At 38.8% G+C, this 25,392-nt stretch overlaps 1 protein-coding gene across 1 annotated transcript in view; it reads left to right on the top strand.

Moving 5' to 3' along the window:
* IQGAP1 (IQ motif containing GTPase activating protein 1) overlaps positions 1-25,392 on the top strand; it is a 53,850-nt gene that overhangs the window by 9,473 nt on the left and 18,985 nt on the right. The window contains exons 3-22 of the mRNA XM_063413039.1: positions 4,980-5,136; positions 5,509-5,586; positions 7,232-7,308; positions 8,672-8,739; positions 9,784-9,897; positions 10,290-10,468; positions 11,124-11,214; positions 11,687-11,850; positions 12,923-13,007; positions 13,991-14,154; positions 14,534-14,694; positions 15,226-15,350; positions 18,574-18,737; positions 21,415-21,505; positions 22,487-22,648; positions 23,065-23,207; positions 23,560-23,730; positions 24,840-24,923; positions 25,022-25,093; positions 25,183-25,252. Coding sequence (XP_063269109.1) covers positions 4,980-5,136; positions 5,509-5,586; positions 7,232-7,308; positions 8,672-8,739; positions 9,784-9,897; positions 10,290-10,468; positions 11,124-11,214; positions 11,687-11,850; positions 12,923-13,007; positions 13,991-14,154; positions 14,534-14,694; positions 15,226-15,350; positions 18,574-18,737; positions 21,415-21,505; positions 22,487-22,648; positions 23,065-23,207; positions 23,560-23,730; positions 24,840-24,923; positions 25,022-25,093; positions 25,183-25,252 — 2,420 coding nt within the window. The remainder of the gene's footprint in view (positions 1-4,979; positions 5,137-5,508; positions 5,587-7,231; positions 7,309-8,671; positions 8,740-9,783; positions 9,898-10,289; positions 10,469-11,123; positions 11,215-11,686; positions 11,851-12,922; positions 13,008-13,990; positions 14,155-14,533; positions 14,695-15,225; positions 15,351-18,573; positions 18,738-21,414; positions 21,506-22,486; positions 22,649-23,064; positions 23,208-23,559; positions 23,731-24,839; positions 24,924-25,021; positions 25,094-25,182; positions 25,253-25,392) is intronic.

The raw sequence follows: 25,392 nt of genomic DNA, 5'->3' as shown, positions 1-25,392 counted from the left end.
GGGGTGAGCTAATCCATTGGGGAGTTAGGGAAAGGGGGACCGTTTTTCTTTCTTGAGGTTTTGTTGTTCTGAGTAGAATGCTTAGTATTCTGTAAGTCATTGCATGACATAATTCATCATTTTTGTAGTAGGAATTAAATGGCAGGATAGCATTATTCACTCTCATTTCCAGCTTCTGACTGATGGTTATACTGTGATCACTGAAGCTCTGTTTCTGACCTCTTGTGTGTTTTCTGCCAGCTCTAAGATTCTTGCCAGATTCTCCAGTTACAGCAACCACATGAATAAGACGCTATCGCAAACTATTACGTAAGGAGGTTTATATTATTTACTGTATGTCAGAAATCCTGTGAAGCAAAATACTTTCCACCTAAATAAACATAGTTTTCAACACAGGCACAGGTTGATCATGTTACAGGTCCTTCTTGTTCAAAATGTAGTTGTCCTGGAATTGTGAAACTGAAGTATGTGAATATTTTTGGGTCTTTACTGCTGCAAGTTTTCATACTGACTTTGGCAGATCAAGAGCAAATTTTCCATTTGTTTTCTTGTGAGCAAAACTATTATATATTTTGCACTTTTTTTTCTTTTTTTTTTTTTTTTCTTTTAAGTGCAGACTAGACAACTTTAGGAACTTTTGCATCAGCATGATGATATTTGACAGAGTTATTCCACAAACGTATTCAGTGTTGAATTTCTTGACATCCACTCACTTTTAAAGTGCACAAAAATGACCTAATTTCAAGAATTTGTACCCACAGTGTGAGCACGCTCATGAAAATCACATGCTGAAGATATGTTTGAAGAATGTGATTTTGGGCAAACATCCTGCCTATTTCATGGTTGTGAGAAGGAGATGTTTAAGGCAGTCTAACTATGTTGGTAAAGAACAGGTTTAGGTAGGCTTGTTTTCCTAATTAAAATACATTGGTGTTTCCTAATTAAAATACAACCAGTGTTACAAAGATTGGAGACTAGCAGTCTAGAGACTAAAGACTAGCACCTGGAAAGAGAGTTAAGCTCTATGCTCCTCTAGTCTCCATGCCCCTCCAGGCTTCATTCAGGAGGAAACAGAACAGATGCTTCTTGAAGAAGAAGACAACAATCTTCTAAAATGTAGTTGGTAGGGGAACACTGGAGGCAAAGAAACACTGCTGTGGCACTGACATGCTTACAAAGAGAAGACTTGCATGATTCTGACCAATGATCAAGAACTCTGTGGCCTGTGCTCTCAAACTAGTGGCTCAGAAGTTTACATGGAGGTTCTGTTAGCAGCTTTCCTGCTAATGAAACTGGTGAGGTATGCAGTAAGCAGAATGTGATGTGGAACTGAGCTTCAACCAACAGTGTTGGTACCAGGTCCAGATACAAATTGTACCAATTATTCTTTAGTGTGATGTGTCAAGGTTACATACTTTATCTTCTTAGAAATCTTATTTTCTAGAAATGCTGTCATGTCACTCTTGAGCCCTGCACTGTAGAATTGACCACCTGCAGACTTAGACGGTGTGTTGCGCTGCTGTGTCATCTCAGAGTTGAAAAATGTCACTGGCTAGATCTGTATAAAAAAGGAAAGTCCATTGTTTTGGAACTATAGAACAATAGAAGATTAGAAAAAGTTATTTATATTTCTGGCCCTTTCAAATAATTTGTTTTACTTGGAAATTATTGCTACTTAATGATGACCAAGAAGTGAGCTTTCCTCTCTGGTGGATGAAATCACTTTTTTCCAACTATTGATGCCTTCTGTATTTTGTATGCCGTGCTCTGGTTTCTTTTTGTGCTGGAACATACTGCACAGTAGTCCTGTTATGAAATGAGCAGCCTTCTTTAGAGACTCTATCCATTTTAAAAAGTTTCTGCTCTAGTGTTTTTGTTTATTCCATTTGATATTCCTGCAACAGTTTCTGGAGAGATGGTTTGCTAGTTCTTCAGGCTTGTCTATAATCAGTCTGAAAGGAAAAGGGTGACTTTTTATTTCTTTTCCACACTATTTCTATTGTCTCAGGGTTAGCCAGTCTCAACATTTTCACAAGTGAAAGAGCGAAAGGTATGCCATATGATCAGTGTTAAGTTTTTGCTGTGTCTAAACTCCAGGTCTGGTTAAAATATGCCTATGATACTTTTCAAACATAGGACACATTTGTGTAACTTGTCACAACCCTCAATAATCCCATATCGTGGGAGAATAAAAAAGTTGTTAGTTGAGATGATGTTATTTTTATCCAGTTCTTGGTAATGGAGCAATATTTCCTTTGAAAGCTTGAAGATAATGTTACTTGAGAGACTGGTGGCCCAACAATGCCTAATGTTACATTTTTATCCTCATGTTTTGTCAGGAAAGCCTGGCTCTAAATTGCAGGTAATGGTAGTAGCTGTATGTAGGTATTCAAGAATCTTTTCTAGGAGGGGGATTTTGTAACAGTATGACCAACTGATTGGAAAGGTGCCCTTACTACTTTAATTGGAGTAAAATTATAAGTCCAGTGTTATCTATGTAGTCATGTGATGAAACTTGATTGAAAAAATAATTCTGGGTTAAACATTGTTTTCTGTGCTGGTGAGAAGGAGGGAGCATAGTGAAAACAACTGAAGTAGCAGAAAAGAATTGAAAATTTCTGCAAAAAGCTTATTGATGGCATATTGTTCTAATGCCTAATGTTGAAAAGGACATTGTTGTTGTTGCCCATCAACCAGCTTCCCTGCTCATTGAGAAATGTGTTTGTCTTGTTCACCTGGAAATTCCATATGTATTTCTGCCTTTTAAGGATGACAGGTGTTAATTTTAATACAAGTATGTCGACTTTTAAATATAAAACGTACTGAATTATGTTTTGTGAAAACATAGGTTTGTTCTCTGGCTTAGCAAATGGTTAAGCAGTGCCACACCAAGCACGAGCATTACCGTATGTAAATTGCTCTAGTTTTGAAGTCATATTAACACCTACTTAGGAACCTGTTGAAACAGGTATGAGTACATTGAGATGTCTTATGTTCTGACTGTGGGCCATTTATCTTTCGAGACAGACAAGACTCACTGCCTCTGTGTCCCTTCATAAGGTACTAATTAAATGGGTTGGTCACATGTCCCTTCTACTTCCATTTTAGGTCTTCTATTCTGAAGGAAGTGGGAGTTTTTTGGTGTGGTTTTTTTTCTGTTGTTGTTGTTTTCCCAGTAAGGTACTTAGGAAGGTATTATGAAAACTGTTGCTATGGTTTGGACTTTTCCAGTGTTTGAGTAGCTCTGTGTCCTCTCAGGAATCTTTGGTTGTAGTGGTCTGTGGCATGCGAGTGTCAGTATCTTTTTGATAATGGTCCAGAATTTTTAAACTTATGTCATGTTTATCACATACTCAGTTATATGCATTTTTCTGGGACTCAATATTCAAGAGCGACTAAGTTTTGAGAGGAAACCAGCAAAACCTGGGAAAACAGTAGTTTTAAGAATCAGCGAGTTTCTTTTTGTGGCTTATGTACAGATGTTGGCCAGGTGTTCCCAGAAATCTTTTCTTGCTGGTAAACACTACTACTTGTTACTTTTCAGGTCTTGCTTTGGGTTGCAAGCTGCCCCCCCCACCCCGGGTATTTTCCTGGGCTCAGGCTGCAGTCCATAGTACAATGGTGTCTCATTTGGGATTTAAAATGCACTGGGTTGAAGCAGGGTCATCTACTTGCTTGTGTTTCAGATCAGTGCCAGTAATGTGGGCTTATCATCCCTGTGATCCACACTATTAACCTTGTTTACGTTATACTGTCAGCTCCATTTTATGCTATGGACTGTTGCTGTTTTGGACCCCTGTTGTCTTGAAAGCCACCTTTCTGTGATCTTAATTCGTCCAAGGTTCATCTGTCCTGTAAGAGCTTTAGAGTTCAGCTGCAAGTGGGGGGTGATCTCAGTAAGACACTAGAAAGTGGCCTGTTGTGCAGGTCCCTTTTTTAGACACCAGAGCAGTCAGGTAGCGTATCATCTTTAGGAAAAACTGTTGCTGAGCTTTCAGTTTACAGCCTCCAGTAGCTTGCACAGAAGAAATACTAAGGTGCACCTCTGTTTTGAGAACAGTGATTTTTCAGAATGTTTTGCTGTAGTCTTTATTTTTGTCATGAGATCCATGATAACATTAAATGAGATGGAAGGCAGCACTGTAAGGGAAAATGAGTTATGCGGAGAGGAATGCCTGTTCCATGTTTTCTCCCCTGTTCTTGAAATATATATTAGGGTGGGAGAAGATATATAAGAAGATAGACTTGAGAACATCATCATCAAATTGAGAGGGTAGGTTTAGATTAGGTATTGGGGGAAAATTCTTTACTGTGTGGGTGTTGAGCCAGGTGGAGCAGCCTGCTCAGAGGAACTGTACCTTCCCCTATCCCTGTAAGTGTTCAGGACCAGTCTTCGATGAAGTTCTGGGCAACTTGGCCTAGTGGAAGGTGTCCCTGCTCATGGCAGAAGGTTGGGATGAGATAGGCTGTGAGGTCCTTTCTGATTCAAACCACTCTGTGATTCTGTGAACATTGTAGGTCCTCTCTGAGATAATTTAAAAGAGCTTGAGTAAGTGGCACAAAGTCATGAAATAACTAGCAAATACTTAATGAGAGTAAAGAAATGCTTGTGAGATAAACCTGTACAAGGGGAAGATTTAAGTTAGTTTAAAGGACAGGATGGCCACTGTTTGTAGACCAGTACAAACTAAGTTGTGGACTGAAGGAGAAACATGAAGATGAGATGTGTCTTAATTATTTTTGAAACTCTGCCTGATGAACTCTGTACTTCTTAATATTTTGTCTGAAGTGTTACCGGCTAGCATTTTAATGATGCAGACTCTGTGTTAGTATTGTACCAGTTTTCAGCCCCTAGTGCTAAGTGAATAGTATGCTTGAGTATGACAACAGCAGCTGCATGAGACTTACTTGGCATGGGGTTGTGTTCACAAATTGGAAATACACTTGTGTGATCAACTTTGTTGTTCTTGCGTTTCCAGATGGATGGAGGCCTGCTTGAATGAGGAGCTGCCTGCCACAACAGAGCTAGAAGAAGGATTGAGAAATGGAGTCTACCTGGCAAAACTTGGAAATTTTTTCTCCCCTAAAGTGGTTTCTGTGAAGAAAATCTATGACAGGGAACAGACTAGGTATAAGGTGAGCGCTGTAAACCATGGATACTTCTTTAGGTAGACATCTAAAATAGGAATATGTACAAATGGAAGTACTGTGAGAAAAGAAGCAGAAAGTTAATTTGTATAAATCTTACCTAAGAAACTCTGCCTTCACTCTAGAACAATGGTTAAATGAGGGGGTGGGTGAACTCAGCTTTATATCTAAGCTTGCACTTAGTTGAAATACTTAGTCGTGAACAGTCAACATAAGCATATATACAGGACTTCAGACTTCTTTCCTACAAAAGTGCTGTTTTCACTATCTGTGTTAAGGAAACTCACCTGCTGTTCTTGAAAGCTGTGATATTTGGTTTCTTATTCCCCTCTCTCTTGTTTCTGCCAATTTTTGTTTCAGGCAACTGGTCTCCACTTCCGACACACAGATAATGTAATCCAGTGGTTGAATGCCATGTCTGAGATTGGTCTCCCCAAGGTAACTTCTGTCTTATATATCCACATAAACAAATAATCTCAAAAAAGCTTTGCATTCTGTGGAAGCATTTGCTGTTACAAAAAATCAGCACACTTACTGTAGTTAATACTTAAATTTCTAGATTTGTGTCCCTGTAGAAACTCTCTCCTAAAATTTGCAGAAAGATTTCATTCTTCTACATGTGTGAGAATGACTAGGAGCAAAATTATTTATCCTTGTGTACCATATCCCTGATAATTACTTATCTTGCATAGTACCTGCATTACATCGTTCTTGCCATGCATTCTTTTGAACAGTATCCAGGCTACAGTTTGATTGTAGAAATTTTTTTAGAAATCAATGCTAAATGTAGCAGCACAACAGAAAATACTATGTCCTGTTTCTTCAGATTTTCCTATGAAATTTTCATGTCAAGTTGAAATGTTCCTGGTGTAGCTTAATCAAATATAAATGATTGACTTGACTAGAGAAATGGCCAGTTAAACTTCTTGGAGCTAATAAAGACAGTTGCCTGAAAATACATGGAACTGTGGTAGCATTGAGCTGATAGTCTAGTTTTTTTTGTAGCCATATTATGCATAGTTTCACCAAAACTGGCATTGTGTAGTTTAATCTGATATACGTTGTCTTTGCATATGTGCTTGCAAATTGAACACTTCAGTTTTGGCAAAGATTTTTAGATAACTTGTGATTTACTAGTTGAGCTTTCCTGGGATCTATGATGATCTCACAGAAACACATTTGGGATTAGGAAATACTGAAATGTGCTGTTAGGGTGGTTAGGTGAAAAGAAATGAGGCGGGATTTAGACAGAGAGACGTTAACTGACAGGTATGAGGTAAGATTTTCAGATGCAAGTAGCTTTGGGTGGAAGTAAATGTGTGGGAAGATGTTGAAGAACTGGACTAGGGTTCAGTACATTTACAAGAGATACTAGTACTTTAAGTATTTTTCCATGCAGAACAGCCAGGGAACTGATGCTGTGGAATTGAGGGTCATTCAGTTGCTCTTGTCTTCACAGAAAGAGCAATGCTATTTTGTGCTCATAGGCAACAGCAAGGAACCTTCAGATAACTGGAAAACAATACTTTATTATGTTATAATAAGTCAGGACTTCTGGAATAGTTGAAACTTCAATTTCAACCCCTTTTGTTAAACTTTGAAGAGCTTTGAGACTATCTGAAAGTTTTTGGGTCCAATTGAAACTGAAAATATAGTATGCACAGCACCTCAGTGCTGGTCTGGGTTTCCCCTTGAAACTGTCTCTCCTCTTGTTTCTCAACTGCATTTAATCCAAATGAAATTGTCTTTTCTCTCTTCTTCTGTAAGTCTTTTATTCAACCTTTGGCTTTTACCAAAGGCCTCACTAATACCTCATGACCCAGTATCTTGGTGTACACACAAAAGGAAGGTTCTACCCATTTCACGTGTGTAGAACTTGGCAGGAAAAGTGAAGTTCTGGTTTGGGTATTAGAAACAAAAGGAAGCATTGACACTTCAGGTGAGTGAAACATTGGTCCAGGGCAAAGAAGCTTGAAGAATTTTGTTCCATGAGCTGTTTCTGTAGTGTAATGTGGAAGAATTGAGCTGATGTGATTTGGCTGTATAAAGTGAATATAATTCAGACTGCTAACTTTATCTTTAGATATTCTACCCAGAAACAACAGATATCTACGATCGCAAGAACATGCCACGCTGTATCTATTGTATTCACGCACTCAGGTAAGGAAAACTAGACAGAAATCTGATTGCTTCTGAAATCTTTCTGCAAAGCTGAAAGGTGACAAGAGAGAGAACTGAACTGAAGGCTGGATGAGGGCAAATTTTGTAGCAGAACAGTCTCATCAGGTCAGCAAAAGTCCGTGAAGCCAATATTTTACCTTGGGCAGTGGCCAAATCAGATTCTGAAGGAAAAAGCAGTTAAGTATGTTGAAACTGCTGCCTTTTCATTCCAATTCCCACCCTCTCTGCTGTCTGAGGCAGAGCTAGACATTCTTTAACCAAGAAGATAGTAAGGCACTGGCACAGATTGCCCAGAGAAGCTTTGGCTGTCCCATCCCTGGGATTGTTCAAGGCCAGTTTGGACAGGACCTGGAGCAGCCTGGGATAGTGGAAGGTGTCCCTGCTTGTGGCATGGGGTGAGTTGAAACTAGGTGATCTTAAAGGTCCCTTCCAACCCAGGTCTTTCTGGGATTCTGTATTGAGCTAGTATGACAGGCAAAAAGTAGGAATTGCTTTTCATTTCCCAGACCCATCCCTACACAGCTGTTTGAGTTCATCCTTCCTTTGTAGCAATTCCGTTTCTCATCAGGCCACAGGTGAATATGTTAACCCCATTTTAGTAAGCTAGATCAGCCTAGTGAATATTTCACTGCTGGAAATGCCACACCTGCAGTCCTGTGTCCCGTTCTGAGCTCTCCAGCATTAGAGAGACACAAACTAGAGAGAGTTGAAGGAAGGGTCACTAAGATGATTAATGGACTGGAGGATCTCTCCTATCAGGACAGGCTGAGACAGCTGTGACTGTTCAGCCTATGTAACATAGTGCCATAGGAATTTCAATAATGAATGCAGCTATATGAAGGGAGGACACAAAGGAGATGTGAAGCCAGGCTCTTCTCAGTCAGTGATGTCTCATGATGTAACAAGAGGCAGATGGCATAATCTGAACCACAAGAGGGTCCCTCTTAACATCAGGAAATGCTTCATTTACTTGTGAGAGTGACCAAGGAATGGCACAGGTTGCTCTGCAATTAGGGGTCTCCACTGTTTTGATCCTCAAAAGCCACGTGGACACAATCCTGGGGAACTTGATCCTGTGTGGCTTGGTTTGAAAAGGGTGCTTGAACAAGACAAACTTAAGAGTGCCCTTCTAGTCTCAACCATTCTGTAACTCTGTGAAGACTTTATAATGGTGGGCCAGTTATGTTCAACTAAGGGGGAAGAGTCGGCTCACTCTCTTGGTGATTATTGGCTGTTGTATTGGTTTACCTGTCCTTGAATCTGTATCTGCTAAAATTATATCATTGTCAGAACCATAAGGAAAAATTACTCGTTCTAATTATTTGCTTCTTTTCTTTTCTAGCCTGTACCTTTTTAAACTGGGTCTTGCCCCCCAGATTCAGGATTTATATGGCAAGGTAGACTTCACAGGTAAAAAAACCCCAACACTTACGTATGCTGCCTTTCTCTCGTACCCTTCTAGATCAGTTGTTGAACACCTGTTGAGATCAATTAAAGGATTGTTACTGTCAATATCCTAAATGCAAATAAAATGATAAATAAATGGCTGTGAGGAATTTTAGTAACTTAAGAAAAAGAGACTTCATTTACCAGCTTCTGAGCCAGGCAGTGAGACAGTCATTAGTTCATTAATCATTTACTTTCACAAATAACTATGTCTTAATTGTTTTGTCACTGTTGTAAGATGTTTAAGCCTTGTATCCATCTCCTTGGGAGAGTTTTCCATTTGGAACTTAGTACATGGTTCTGACCTCCTGTGACAGTTTAGAGGTGCCATCAGCTGAAGAAGTGTTTGATAGCTGATCTGCTGCAGGAGATGCCAGGACAAAGTCGTGTGTCCACACACCTGCTCAAAGTTTCACTTCCTTAATTTTGCGAAAGTATCAAATTTTGTGTTTTGCATTAGTGAGGCTCTTGCCCAAGGGCACACATCTGGTTTAAAAGATGTATAAACTTTATTTCCCTGCAGTTTGGTTGTTGGTTATATTTATAAAATGCTAAACTATTAACTCTCTTTTAGAGTTGTATGCTATTTAGCAACTGCATGTGTTGAGGCACTCCATTCACTTCTCTCAGTGTAGTCTGTTTGTGGGGAAAAAGAAAATATTAAACTACTGTCTGCATTTTCCTGACCTGTTGGCAATCACAGTTGAGGTACCTCAGAATGGAGTCTGTTTCCATCTCCTCATGAGAGTTCTTGCATTGTTTTCTAGTAAGAAAAACTACAGAATACTCCTGTATAAGTTTCTGAAAGAAATGTAGATTTTAGGAAAGTGTGCAATATGTCTTAGCATTTTCATTTCTTTTGTTTCACTTACTGAGTTATATTCAAAGTATTATTTAAATACTAACTGTTATCTATTGTAGCTGTCCAATTTTTTTTTTTAGCAGCAGTTAGTACAGCAGTGCTAATGCATTTAAACCTATGTAACACTATTTTAACATATGTTTCAGAGGAGGAAATCAGTAACATGAGGCTTGAACTGGAGAAGTATGGTATTCAGATGCCTGCCTTCAGCAAGATTGGAGGAATTCTTGCGAATGAACTTTCTGTGGATGAAGCTGCATGTAAGGAAAACTGGCATTTTGTTTGCTTATTCAAATCAGCAGATCAGTTAAATGTTGGTTTAATGCTGCATGTTTTAAGCCTATAACAGTTGTTCTGGTTAGCCTTTTGGAAGACTGGGAAGATGTTTTTATTCTTTCCCTTGTGTATTTTTCTTTTTTCTGAAGCATGATGATTCGACTACTTAAAATAGTGTAACTAGAAAGTAGGCTGCTATTTTCTTCAACAACACAAAGCCATGATGGAACGAGAGATACTTTGATAATTTTTTTGCTTTCCAGTTAATTTTCAGATAATTTTTCTTCTCTTTTCTAAAAAGGGATTCTTGATTTCTTGGTTTTTAATAGTGCTGTTTTGTTTGGGACTAACTGGCAGACTGTGGCTTGTTTTTCAGTGCATGCTGCTGTCATTGCCATTAATGAAGCAATTGACCATCAGGTTCCAGCTGACACTCTTACAGCAATGAAGAACCCTAATGCCATGCTAATAAATCTGGATGATCAACTGGAATCCACTTATCAAGCCACACTCTACAGAGCAAAACAAGACAAGATGGAGAATGCTAAAAATAGGGTAGCTCAGTTCTTCTTTCAAACTATTTGCATGCATTACTACTTTGTATTGCAGTGTCAACTGTGGGGAATTCACCAAATGTGTGTTAAGGTCCTGTATGTGTGTTCTTAGGTGGATTTACTCCTCGTGGCATTCTATTATGTTTCCCCAGTAACCTATCTTCTTGCTGAAAACAGGCAATAGTTAGCTGTATTAGTCTGTTTAGGTGTCTGAAATATGGGTCACATAGCTACAGAATTCCTGTCAGTGTTTATATGTTGGGAAAGCATCCTTCTGTTTTCATAGATATGTTTTCCTAACAATGAAATGATGACCAAAACTGACTGATGCTGGAAATGGTCCATGTTGTTTTGGAACACTGTGTAACACGTGCCTAACTCTGTGTACTGCTTTCTATGTTCTGGAGCTCTACTGTGTGTTCAGTAGGGCCATTACATTGAGATGTTTCTAAGCTGTCTGTATCAGAGTTTGACTATAGTTACTTTAAATGTATTTATGTCTAGGGCTTCTTTTTGCATGTGTAGAGGTAGTGTATGTATGACCTATCACAGCTCTGTATGGGTAAACAGCTACCCTTCCTGACCTTTTCAATTACAAGTTCTGTAAGGAAGAGGGAAGCTGTAGAAACCCTGATTAGTTTTTACTTCGTCTTCAGATTGCCTCAGAAAGTTTAGATAGAGAGAGAGATGTGTATGAAGAACTTCTGACTCAAGCTGAGATTCAGGGAAACATCAATAAAGTGAATAGTAAGTATCATGTTATAGTAATAGTCTTAATTAAAGAGTACTGCAAAATGATATCTGTTCTTTTTCTGTAACGCTGACACAATTTAAAGGCAGCTCCCATGTTTTTGTGGGTTGTTTTAGTGGTGGGGTGTTTTGGTTTTCTTCAGTTGTGTGGTTTTGTTGTTATTAGTTGGTTTTGGTCTTGTTTAGTTGTAAGCTTAATTCACTACGACTTCTGTTACCCTTCCTTTTGGAAATGGATTGTCCTTGTTGCTGGGCTCTTCAATTCCTCATCTTGAGTAGTGCTTGCCGTTTCCAACCATTAGCCTGTTTTTCAGGCTAGTAATTTATAACTGACTTTGTCATTGACTCTTGAAGTGTTCCTTTTGGATACATACCTAACTCACTATCTGTCAGGTGTAAGAGTATTTCTTTGTGCAGTAGCTTGTGTAAACCATGGGACCTCCTCAAAACTCTGTTTTACTCTTGCTAGCACACGCAGCCATATCAAAGATTGACCTAGCTTTGGGACAAGGAGATGCATTAGCACTGTATGAAGCTTTGGCAACGCCAGCCCTGGGACTCCGAGGATTGCAACGAGAAAATTGTGACTGGTATTTCAAGCAGTTTTTGAGTGATAGGCAACAGAAGCAGGAGGTATGGAAAAGTGTAGATTACGCTGATTTGTGAGGTTTTTCCCCTGCTCCTGCTTTTCACCATACAACTGTGTACTAATCACTTGGTATATACCTGCATTACAGTTTAGTGTTGGCTACAAAAAGTTAGTGTTAAGAGATGGAAGCATTCAGTAAGGCTGTCTATTATTTAGGTTTTATCTCTGCATGTGAAAGGCCAGCATGTTTGTACGCAGGTGTACATATAATTGACCAAACCTTAAACTACCAACTTGTATGTGTACAGAACTATTAAGGTGTGTCCTCCTTCATTTTACTGTCAGTGCCCAAATAATGTGAATATATATGTTTTGTGAACACCTATCAGATAAGCGTCAACTACTTTCACTGTGGAGTATACCATCATACACCACTTGCAGACATGGTGCTTAGGGACATGATTTAGTGGTGAACTTGGCAGTATTAGGTGTATGGTTGGACTCAATGATCCTAAGGGTCCTTTTCAGCTTCAATGATTTTGTGATGCTACCCAAGGTATTAAAGCTCTCCTGCCTCCCTAGTTACTCAGTCTTGTTTTCTACTTTTCTACTATTTGTGTAGTATCATATAGTCCAAGAAGTGTGTATGTATAAGCGAAAGCTGCATGTTGGCCAGTTTGATGTTCTGCTAACTTTATAGTTGCTCAGAGGTAAAATGCAACACTACGTAATGGATTGTTTCATGCCAAACTGCACAATTGCTAATCTCACTCCAGCACTCAGCTCATGTACAAGGAGCTTTTTCCTGCAGAACCGTGCCTTTTCTCTTAAATATTTTATCATTTTGGAAGCAGTCTTGCCTTTAAGTGTTATGTTCATGGGACTGCAGTTTCTCTGGTTGGATATTTTTCTTTCTATCTCTAGTTAAGTATTTGAGTAAAATAAAAGTGTACACATACAGTCTTCCAGCACCTGAACTTAAAATCTGGTGGATAATTTTTGTTTTCTTTATGTATATGGCATTCTTTCTAAGTTCAAGTGGAATATTTTTATTGAGGTAATTGAAATTAATAACTTGGCGTTGTTTCACACTTACAGTTTCTGTTTTTTCTTTAGGCTGGCCTTACAGGTCCTCTGCAGAAGGAAGAGTTGCAGTTGGGAGTGGATGCTGCTAACAGGGCAGCACAACAGTACCAGCAAAGTAAGGATCAGCAGAAATTATTGCAGCAAAGTCACCATGGATGTGATCAAGAAAATGAGGCAGCACAGTATTTGGGTCTATTAGGAATGGTCATTGAATGTTCTTTAAGTACTTTACAGCTGCTAAGAATATTAAGGAGAGTTGGTTGCCCTAATTATTTGCAGTGTCTTTTATCCAGCTATTACAATGTGGCTGGAGATAACAGCATATAATTTTAATTAAGAAATGTAGAATTTTTGCATCCACCTTAAATCACCTCTTCTTATAGAATACTTCTATGAATTTTTGTTCTGTGGATCTGTGATGAAAATCTGGATTGCTCAAAGAGATGTGAAAGATAGCTTTATCTGCTGTTCATTCACACTGAGCTACAGAAACTTTACTGTTTCTGAATATCAGGTAGCAAATAAAATGCAGATCATTTGCTGATTGTTTTTGATAGATGCTTCTGAGACCATGCAGAACTCTCGTACTGTGCAGGAGCAATTCACTTTGTGATAGGCAGCTACCTTCAAAGTACCTTACTTGTTAGGCATGGAGGTCCACATTTGTGTACCTACTTGTGATGTTTTGTTAAGTTAGGCGTGTACCCACTATGGAGTACCTGTGTTACTGCCTTCAGCAGGATAGAGGCAGAAAGGAAGAGAAAATTGCTATGATTCCCTCATCCAAAAATTTGCAATGACGCTTCTTACTATCAGAATACTGAAATGGTAAAACAGTCCCTTGATAACCAGACAAAAACGTGAAAAGGTATTAAATATGAACATTGTGTGTTTTAATTGTCTTCAGTAATGGAAGACTAACTAACTTTGGGGTGTGTGGATCTGAGAGTTTGGCTCTTTCTCTGCAGGTTGGGTATTATTCTTTCTAGTTTTATATATACTTTCTACAGTTAAGTATTTGAGTAAAATAAAAGTACTGTTATTATGTGAGTCTCAGCTGTCTGCCTTCCATATTTTTTATGCTCTTTGAATTTCTAGGACTGGCAGCAGTAGCCAAAATTAATTCAGCAATACGAATGGGTGATGCTGAGAAGACTGTGGCAGAAATAATGAATCCAGAGGCCCAGTTACCAGAAGTTTATACATTTGCTGCAGATCTTTACCAAAGGGAGCTGGCCACCTTACAGCAACAGAGCCCTGAAGTAAGTATCGCCTTCTCTATTATTTCTGGAAGTTAGCATGGGTCACTGGGTCTACCTTGTCTCTTTTCTTAAATGCATTCTCTGGAACAAAGCTGTCTTGAGTCTTCACAGAACTGCTGTGTTGTTCAGTCTGTTCTGATGTGGTTTAATCCTTAAATCTTGATATGCTTGGCCTTGTAAAACTGTGCGTCAGTCTCTTACTTGGTGCTCTAGATTTGTTTATGACACTCGCCTTTCTACTTTGTTGTCTTAAAGCCTGTCCCTTTGCCTTGTTACATGTCTGTTCTGACAGCTACTCCGTTGTTTTCTATGTGCAGCAATAGTTTGTATAGACAGTTTATATATAGTTTGTATAATTTGTTGTCCTCTTTGTATGCAGGGTCACCTCACCCATCCAGAACTATCTGTTGCTGTAGAGATGCTGTCTTCTGTGGCCCTGATTAACAGGGCTTTGGATTCAGGGGATATGAATACAGTGTGGAAACAATTGAGCAGTCCTGTCACAGGCCTTACAAACATTGAGGATGAGAATTCGCAGAGGTGAGTTCTTCAAGGAGTCGTACCTACCCTTGATGTTGCTTATGTTCTGTGACTTCATGATTTTTCTTTTCCTTCTCTTAAATTTTACATTATTTCTACATTATTTGTTAGAGTATGAATTTAATCTCTGCTGTCTCTTGCATCTTGTTTTTGGATTACTGTTTCTTACTGGTCTGATTCCCATACTGTCTCTCAGTGCTTTCTCATGGATTTCATGTTAAAGCAATGCTGTAATACTATTAGGTTGTCACTAGTACTTATGCCAGCTCACCCACCATTTTCTTTGCCCTGGACCCTTATTCAGTGTTTCAGTGCTTTTTTCTGTTTGGCAATTTTGTCTGTTTGAACCTGCTTCACATTTGTGTTGATATCCTCCACACACACAAGTATTTTTCTTTCTCCCCATTTTCAGTTTCAACCCTCATGTTACCTCTCCCATTTTGTGTGCAGTTCTCAGTGCTCGGTTGTGTGCTCCCTCAGCGCCTTGTTGCAATGTGATGTTTACTGGGTTTGGGTTTTGTTTTCTGACAGATACATAGATGATTTGGTGAAGCTTAAAGCTGAAAGAAATGCAGAAGGAAATGAATTTATCACATGGAATGATATCCAATCATGTGTTGATCATGTGAATCAAGTTGTGTGTGAAGAACATGAAAGTAAGTTTTTCTGTTGAATTCATGCTAGACCATCGCTTATAAGGAGTGCTAAAATTAGGTGCCTGTCAATACAAAAAGTTTTTGATTGACTTGTAGTTGTATATTAGATATCTAGGAAGATCTTAGTTGTGAACAAGACTTGGTAATATGAAAGTCTTGGTTGTAGGACTGTTTGTTGATGGAGAGATCAGGCAGTCTGTTGTGGTTTTGGTATTGATGTCAGTATTTCAAAACTATTTATTAATCGTTCCAGTGTAAATGTCAACCTTTTTTGGACTGAAAATGTATTGTCTGGTGTCAGTGTCTAGGATTAGACTAGAATCTTCTCATTTTGCTTCAATTCTCCAAATTTAAGCTAGTTGTAGCCTTGTCTTGGGGTACTCCATTCTTCTTCCTAATTTGCTGTGTTCATTAGATTTTTTTCTTGAAGTCTTATCCTTTTTTTGATGGCAACTTTTTCCCTGTTCAGGTTTTCCTCTTCTTCCTTTTATTAATTTTATTTCTGTGGGGGTTTAGGGTTTGGTGGTTGTGGTTTTTTGGGGGGGTTGTTTGGGGTTTTTTGTTTGTTTGTTTTTTTGGCGTTTTTTGTTGTTGTTGGTTGGTTGTTTTTTAATCTGCATTGGTCATTTTCCTTTCCCCATGTTTAATTGCCCAGTTTAGTTCCCAGTATTTAGCTCCCTAATCAGAAGATGTGCAAAAACCCTTTGAAGTTACAAGTGTCTAAAACAGATCACTGGTGAGACTCCAGCTCCCTGGCTGTAGGCATGCTGATATTTGAGCTCTCACCATGACCATGCTTCTGAAGTTAGTCCTTCGACTGTACTGTGTGTCTTACGCCCTACAGTCTCACTACTCAGTGTTCCCCTAGAGGGCTTATTGAACTGGATCATGGAAACTTGTTTATTTGCATTTATACAAAAGGTGTGATCAAGGAATCACCACTAATACCTTGCACTCACTTACAGGCATTTGGTCAGTAGTCTTATACTGAAGAGAACAGGAAGAGATGTATTATATACATACATATGCAGTGCCAGGTTCAATAGGGCTTGGAGCAGCCTGTTCTATAGTCTTGGTCTAGTGGAAGGAGTGCCTTGCTCATGGCAGGGAGGCTTGGAGCTAGGTCATCTTTAATGTCCTTCCAACCCAAACCACTCTATGCAGCAAGTGTGAGTACTGAAAATTAAATACTCATGAAGGAAAAAAATTACTGATGCAAGCTGAAAATGGTGAATGAATGTTAACATAATTTCTATGCTTCTAGCCCTGCATGTTTTCTGCTTTCTGTTTCTCAGTACTATTTATGTTAATAACAGTCTTCTAGCAGTGATAAAAGACTGAACGTGAGTGTAATTATGAAAACTTCATCAGACAGTATTAGCTGACTTAAAATCCAGAGTGGAGATAAAGGAGTCCTTGAAAATAGTACACTTCAACAAACTTAATCTTCAGTAGACCCTTGTGGAGTTCTACTTCAGATGGTTTTTCCTTTTTTTTTCCCTCATTTTCATTAAAGGTTTTTAATTTTTGTTTATGATCAATACTGAAAGCTTCCTGGGTTTAACACTAACTTGGAAGCCATCTTCATAATATTTATAGTTTTGTATTATTTAGTATCTCAGCAAGGCTCAAAGCCTTGCGTCATAAAGGGGGAGAGATTTGTCATAAGTGTGGAGGTGATGCTATAGTTTATGTTGTACACTGAGACAAGCAGGTGTCTTCTGCCACTCCCATTGGGTACTTCGTGTGTTGTGTTTCACCTTGCAAAACTTAAACTCTAGAGAGGGTTTACTTCTAAATTAAACCTGTGCTATCTTGGTTAACTTGTTTCCTGAATCTCCAAATAGACACTGTGTTTCCTATTTGGGTCACATAGGTAGATTTTTTTTTCAAATCACACTAATAGGGTGCCATGCTGGGGATGCACAAAGCGGTGCTAGTTTCATAGTATCCTTTCTATGTAAGAGGTCACAGCCCAACTCTAAAAGTCTGTGTAGCGCCAACATCTGTTTCTTTTAACGCTGCTTAGCCTGTAAGAAAAGGTGCAGAAAATCCTGTAATGAGGTAAATTGTTCTCCTGTGGATTTTCCTAATTCTTTGGTCTGCTTTGTATATGCCCTTATGCAAAATATGTTTTATCTTCTCTCTATGAATAAGTTAGTCAGAGAAGTTCCTCAAGCTTTGTGGCTATATTTATAGTTATATTTGTATTTTGTGTTTTTTTCTGTGCCCTTTCTCAAGTTATTGTATCTGGTTTTTGATAGAAACCATGGCATCATTTTAGTGATGCAGTTCTTGCAATGTCCTCAACATATATTTTTCCCTGATCTCTACTCCATCCAAATATATTCTTTCCCAAGATGTTCTATTTTTTGTATGAACTCCTGTTTTTGAGTCTTGTGTCAAAGTGTCAGAGTCTTTGAATACAACAGCCAAAGCTGGATATTTCCACACTGAGCTCCTTTCTTTTACCTAAAAGACTTCTTTGTTCTGCACTGAACAAACAGTGGTTGGATCCTTCTTTAAGCAGGGAACTGTGTCAGATGAACTCTGGGATTCATCTCAGCCTGAGTTATTTAATGATTTTCAGGACACAGTTGCTATAGATATAGACTCCGTTTGCATTTAGCTAATTGTAAGGTCTTTATTTTGCTGAATGGTAAATTTTACTGTACTTGAATAGTATCTACTTATCTGATAATACAGCTGATACTACATGTCCTTAAGAAAAGAGTTTTCTAAAATACAAAGTTACTGTATTTTTAAATGGTATTCCATGCAAGTCTTTGGTTTTATGTGAAGATTTCTTTTTGGAGAAGCCAGAACCTTGGAATATTCTGAACTCTGGCCATTTGGGCTTTGTTAATTCTCTTCTTGAAGCTCTGAGCTGGGTGTCTGAGGATTCAGTTTTGTCCCTGCATGAAGTCTCTCCAGGGTTTTGTTTGTGTTTTGGTTTGGGGTTTTTGTTTGTTTTGTGTGTTTCTTTTTCTTTTAAACTTTATTTTTTAAATTGCAATGCTCAAAAATTACTACTGCTTTGCAGGGGAGAAATAGCCTTGGTTTCTTTATTAGTAAATAATGTTTTCTGTTAAAAATATTGTGATTCTGAGCTGTTACTTGATTTAGGAAGGACTAACTGCACTTTTTGTCTGAAGCGATGATTGTGATTATTGTTGACCTAGAATGGAACTTTGTTTTTCTCCCCCTTTGCATTCCTCCCTAGGGATTTTGGCAATTGGTCTTATTAATGAAGCTCTGGATGAAGGAGACACCAAGAAGACTCTTCAAGCCTTACAGACTCCTGCAGCAAAATTGGAGGGTGTAGCCCCAAAGGTAGCACAGCATTACCAGGATACACTACTTCGAGCCAAGAGAGAGAAAGCACAGGTGAGTGCAGTTAAACACACCTCTTGAAAGACCTTTGCATTAGTGTTACTGGATTCCTACTGGTCTTGAAAGTCAGAAATCAGAATTGGCAGTGGAGAGGTGGGCATTCTCTATACCTTCAACTGATCTTAACCAATCAATCTGGATCGTTCTGTACTGAGAAAGAGATTCCAGCTAACAGTGTGAATCCATGAACTGGGGAGATGGGTATAAGGATATTTAAGTGCATATGGGGGCTTTCTACAGCTGAACTCGGGTTTCCAAGTGAGATATGTATCTTTTTTTGTAGAAAAATAATATTCATCATCCATTTTGAGACCATGTTCGTTCCAGGAATACTGAACTTCTTCTTATTGCAAGTTTTCTGCAAGTTCAAGTATTTTCTCCTAATATTCTTTGTTGAATGTAGTCTTAGGTATAGTTATATATGGCAAAAAGAAAGTTTCTGAAAGCAGAAAAATTTGTGAAGTGGTAAATTAGAAAAAAGATGTGAAGCAACATACATGCTACCAGCAAAATAGAAGCTGTTGTTCACCTGATGACACTTTCATAGCTTATGACTTTTTTGAGCAGAAGTTATCATTAGCCATGGACTTCTACTTACTTGTACATAGCTGCAGCTTTCACTAACTGAAAGGTGAAAACGAAAAGAGGAAGAGCAAGTTTCATCTTACAGGTATAAGAAGGGATGATGAGTGTATGTATGTGTACGCAAGTGATTTTTGGGTAGTAGGAATAGGATGCTGATTTTTGTTCCCTCATCTGTTTACAGAGAAATAACAGATGTCTGCTTTCAGTGGCTTGAGAGTGTTTGGTTGTCCTTTTTCTGCTGTGGAGCTCATTGCTCTAATAGCAATGCACAATTTTGTATAGAGGCTAAGGTCTAGAATGTGTTGAACTTTTTGTTTTGGACTAAAGGTAATCCGGTGTGATGACATTAGCTGAAAACTGTATGCAATTCTGATGAATATCATCAAGGGTCTTGACAGGGTTAATGTTCCTCAGGATCCATTTTGTGCTGAAGCATTTCCTCTCCATGAGTCAGAATGAAACAATGAAATCTTTTTATCCTGTGCTTAAACTTGTGGCAGACTGTGCTGGTAACTTCTGAGTCACTATGAAATTACCTTATTTAGGCATAAGATAAAGGGCTTCTCCCAGCAGCATGGGAGTAATTCCAGAAATAGAAAGTCATATTATAAGGTAACAGTGTGGAGAAAACAAGAACAATCTGAAGTTAACTGTTATGAATTAGTGATTTCTGTACCTTGGGGCTGAGAGGGATTGTAGTTCACCTGAAGATGTTGTTCAGTTGCTTACTTGAAAGGGGACTGCTGTATCATATCATGCATGTTTCTGATGTGATGAGGTGAGAGAAAAAAACAGCAGACTCTGTAGTGTGTTAAACTGTGTGTACCTTTCAGAAAGCCTTGCAGCAGTAAAACTGTAGAGAAGCATGAGATGGATTTAGTAGTCTTCAGGTTGGCTTCTGGGGGTAGATAGTATAGTAGAGTTACACTAATGATTCTCCCCCACACCCTGGACAGGAATTTTGCTGTTACTGGTAACTCTTGTGGGACTGTCTGGCTTTCAGATGAAATCTGCCTGTGAAGGTCATGTTAATCTCTTGAATGAAGTATCGTTTAGCCAGGTAGCCTTAGATCTGCCAAAACAGTGGGAAAAATATGGAAAGCATTTAAAGGAAATGTTCATTTTAAGTCTGGCCTTAAAGCTCTTGAATGTTGCAAATAGTGGTTGTTTTGTAGAGTGTGATTATTATTCCATTCCAGAACTAAACATTTCCTGTGTTCTGTTTGTATGAGGAAAGTTGTCAGAGGAATAGCAGTTGCATCTTAGCATTTCTTTCTGTGGTTACCTACAGGAAGCACCAGTGGGTGGGGAGAATCTTATGCTTGGCAACTGCTGGGTCATTGTTCTTTATGTATATTTTGGGACTTGGAAAACACTTGTGCATTTCCTCCTCTCAAATTTCTGCATGTAACATCAGCTCATTTGGCTGGATTTCCCAGCCAAAATACAGGATGCTGTGTGATCACTGCTCCTTGACAAGCAATCTTTTAAAACAAAGATTTAAAACATGGCTTTGATTGCTGTGTGTGTACACCCGTCCACAATAAGTACGATGCTTTTTGCTTTGCTAGTTTGTACAGGTTTGTGAAGTTTTGTGGGCATGGAAAGGAACAGCCTGATGTGACTTAGTTACCCAAAGGTTTATTAGTTTCTGCGCAAAAATGTGCATCAGCAGCTCTGTGTAGTCATCTTCTTTTGAAGTACTAACTTCCCGGGAAATTGTATCCTCTTAGCTAGTTTGGTTTTAGGACTAACTGGTGCTAAGTCCCTGGCCTTGTGTTCACTCAGCTTATTAGAGTGATTCCCATTGACAGAATTTCTTGTTTGTTCTGTTTCCCGAAAAGATTTTTTTGTCTGGAAGAAAGTATTGAGTGGGGCAATGCCATAGTAATCTCTACTAGTCACAAATCCACATGATGTCCTTGTGCTGGAGTCAGTTAGGAAGACTGAAATACTTCTTATTCCCTCCGATACGGAAAACTGCTCTATTGGCTATTTCTGAATATAGATTATCTTACTAAAGAGGGCAAAAAGAGTGATACTTTTCTCCTGATACTGTATATTTTTCTTGTTGTATTCTCTTCAGGACACACAGGATGAAACAGCTGTACTTTGGCTAGATGAAATTCAGGATGGGATTCATAAAGCTAACAAGGACACAGAGGAGTCCCAGAGATGTAAGTATTATCACACAATATTGCAATTAATCCCTACTACCACCCAAATACCAATTATTTAAGGAAAAGCTGGGAGCTAGAAATGTCATGTACATGTGGCAAAGGAAACCAAATGAACTTGCTGGCTTCTGGTGCAGGTCTGTTTTTTTGAGGAGTGATTTTTGTCAGATTCTTCAGATACTAAAATTCTTTTATTGTGAGGGATATAAATATTTTTCCAGTTTTGCATGTGACCATTAGACCACATTACCTCATTGGACAAATCTCTATCAAATTGTTTGTTGTTTGTGACTAATTGTGCGGGTCTGTGGGTGGTTAGTGAGAAGTGAGAGTGTTCACATGAGCAATTGAAATGGTGTTTTCTGGTAAGCATTACCTTTTATTTGCATGAGGTCTTGTCTTGGTTCTCTTAGGTGTTACCAGACAGACACATGTTTTTCAGATACAGAGAGTACGACACATCAGAGATACTCACCTTTGCTCCTTAATGCAGTTTGCAGGTGGACTGGTCCACCCATTGTTGCTTCCCAGTCTTTATAATGATGTTGTTTCCATCTGCAGAAACAATTAAGTAATTAGTGCTCTGGTTGTTGAAAAGGCCTCTTTTGAGTTGTGACTGGCTCTGCCAGAAGAAACTGTGTTAAACTGGAATAGATGTTAGAGGAGAGCTGTATCTTTGTGTGTTGAAAAGTTCTGGTGGTAAATCAGCACCATACTGGTATTTCGGGCACACAAATTACATGCTGTCAGGTGCAGTTCCACACACGGTTGGACACTCTATATTGAAGAGGCCTCTATACCACAACTTGCCTAGTTGTTTTTTATTTGTATTACATGTTTATGTACACTTAAAATTTGCGTATCTTACATATACCCCACCTGTAAGGGAGTCGTCTTGTTGCTTTGGTCTGTTCTGCCATTCTGTGCTTGCTAATGAGCTACTGAACTGCTGAGCTAACCTGCTTCCTGGTGTTATCCAAGTCTCCTTAGGAATTCTGGCCATTAATGAAGCAGTAGATCATGGTGATGTTAGCCAGACCCTGAGTGCCTTACGTTCACCTGATGTTGGGCTATATGGAGTCACTCCAGAATGTGCTGAGGCATACCAGCAAGAGCTATCAGAAGTGAAGAAAAGGGCAGCAGGTACACGTTAAGCAGCTAACTGTTAGTGAAATTGTATGCAAGAATTATTGTACATGGAATTGGAACCAGAGGTAAAAAAGGCCCTGGGGGAAGAAATCTGGTGTTGTAGATGGCAGTTGTGGATGCTTTGTGAAATAAGGTTTGGTTGGGGTTTTTTTTGTTTGTTTGTTTGTTTGTTTTTGTTTTGTTTTTTTTTTTCAAAAAAAGCATGTGAATAGTATAATATTCTCCACTTGTAGAATGTGTTATGTTTAGGTAGCTCTCATATGAGGTCATTAGGGACTCAGAAATACTCCTTTCCTTGCTTGAAGGAAGAAGAATCTGTAAAGTAGATTTCCTGGTTGTAACATTTGTATGCGTGAAAGGTAAGATGCTTGTCAGATTTTCAGACTTCTAACTGCAGTTTCTGCTCTTAGGGGGCAATGGCAGTGAGTGGGTGAAACACTGGGTGAGAGGAGGCTATCATTATTATCATAACCTGCGCACCAAAGAGGGAGGATGGGATGAACCAGCAGAATTTGTGCAAAATGACACTCAGCTGTCGCGAGAAGAGATACAGGTAGAGTAGATTAACACATGCTCTTTCTCTCAAAAGTTGATGTTCATACCATTCCCGCTCTCAATGAAATGCAGCTCTAAGATAGAATGCTTCAATGCCATAGTCATGTTAACAAGCTTAGTTACTCATTTGATTTACTAGGCATCATCAAATTATGTGTGCCACAACTCCTTGTCCTATTTCAGAAAAATTTATCCTGTCACTAAAAGCTTTCAGAACCATGATGTTGCTGTTTTTGAAAGACAACTTTGGAGTTTCTTGTAAGCGCAATGTGGAAAGCTGATTAACATCCTTTTTCTTGTATTTCCATTTTCTCTTTCTGGCTCCTCTTCCTATCATAACATTAAATCAGAGCACCATATCTGGAGTCACTGCAGCATACAACCGAGAACAGTTGTGGCTTGCAAATGAGAACCTGATTATGAGACTTCAGGCTTGCTGTCGAGGGTATCTTGTTCGCCAGGAATTCAATTCAAGAATGAATTTTTTGAAGAAGCAAGTCCCAGCAATCACTTGCATTCAGGTAGTGATACCCTTTGATTCTGTTTGGAACTTGTACTCTGCAGTTGTTTTCTGTACACAAGCTTATTGACAGTTTTTGTTCAGTTCAGGTACTTCCAGCACGCAATTGTCTTTGCCTCATATTGTAAATTATCTAAAAATATTTCCTTCTCCCAGTAAGTTTTGGTATATTATTTGCTTTTAGGTGTCATATATAATCAATCCAATAATCACACAGAATGGGAGAGAGAAAAACGTATTTGAGGAAGCTTTACCAATTATTTTTTTACACGTTTCAATGTTTTGGGAATAAGGCAGTATGAAGTGTGTTGTATGTGTTGATGGTGATAATATGGTGAGATGCATTGCTGCTGTGATTCGTCATGAATTCAAGAGAAACAAGGTGGTTTTCAGTATTCTTGAGTAAAATCCTTATCATCAAATTTGTCCAGGGATTTGGAGGATTGAGGATCTGAAAGAGACAGTAGGATAATTCAGCGTGAAACTGGGTGCATTTACAGGACACCAACAAAAAATTTCTTACTGTGGTGTTGTAACAGAAATGCTTGCAAATGAAATAGTTGCTTTGCACCCTATTGGCGTTTTATTATTTCAGCAGTATATGTCTATTTGTTTCTACCTAAGTAGCACATACTCTGCCTGTATATTTAACAAAACCTCCACTCCCACTCCCACTTCATTAAAATAGCACTCTCTCCCTTTAGGTGTAGTCCAACCCCTTGCTTGACTTCTCTTCCTAAGTGTCAGTGGCATTGGGTCTGCTGGGAAGGCTTAAAATGTTACATCATTGTTCTCACCAGCAGCAGCAGCTACCCATGATCCTCATGCAGAACAGTTTCTGTCAACTTTACTGTTTCACTGTATCCTTGACCCCAATTGTGCTTCAGAAGGCCCAGGCTCTTCACAGGGTAACTTCAAGTCTCTCATGATTGCAGTTGGAAAATAGTTAATGTTTCACACAGTGTATCTCTTGGTAAGACAAGCATATCTCCTTCATGTTTCATTTAGCCAAAAGGGCAATTGAAAGCTGAGGAACACAAAGAAGCTCAGATTTGTAATTACTCCTGTTTAATTTGAAAAGTAAAGTGAGTGTGCCTGTTTTGTTTTCAGTCTCAGTGGCGTGGCTACAAGCAAAGGAAGGCATATCAAATCCGTTTGGATTACCTACGTGCACAAAAGGACCAAGTAGTAAAGGTAGTACAGGTTCCCTGCTGACTTTTTTGGTAAACCTTTGGGATAGTGAACTTTGTGGGTAAGGTTTCTATCTGAGTGTTTTGGTTACCCTTCAATAGATTCAATCAATGACCAGGATGTATCAAGCCAGAAGACGTTACAGAGATCGTCTACAGTATTTCAGAAACCACGTAAGAGGCTATCTTGTTAAATGTGTTTTGTACCTGACTCTGGTACTCTTTCCAGAGTGATGTCAACTTCTTTTTTTCTTAAATCCTAGATAAATGATGTTGTCAAAATTCAAGCCTTTATCCGAGCAAACAAGGCACGAGAAGACTACAAAACCCTCAGTAAGTATTGCCAAGAGGATAAAACTGATGTGCCTCGAATCTCTGTTTGTAAGGCATCATAGAGTCATAGAAGAGATTCCCCTACTCTCTCTGCCTGTCTCCATAGGAGAGATGCTCCAGTCCCCTAAACATCTTTGTAG

The sequence above is a fragment of the Prinia subflava genome, chromosome 15, assembly GCF_021018805.1.
Source record: "Prinia subflava isolate CZ2003 ecotype Zambia chromosome 15, Cam_Psub_1.2, whole genome shotgun sequence".
Classification (NCBI taxonomy): Eukaryota; Metazoa; Chordata; class Aves; order Passeriformes; family Cisticolidae; genus Prinia; species Prinia subflava.
Note: the sequence above shows the minus strand (reverse complement) of the source record. Positions and strands in the feature narration are given on the sequence as shown.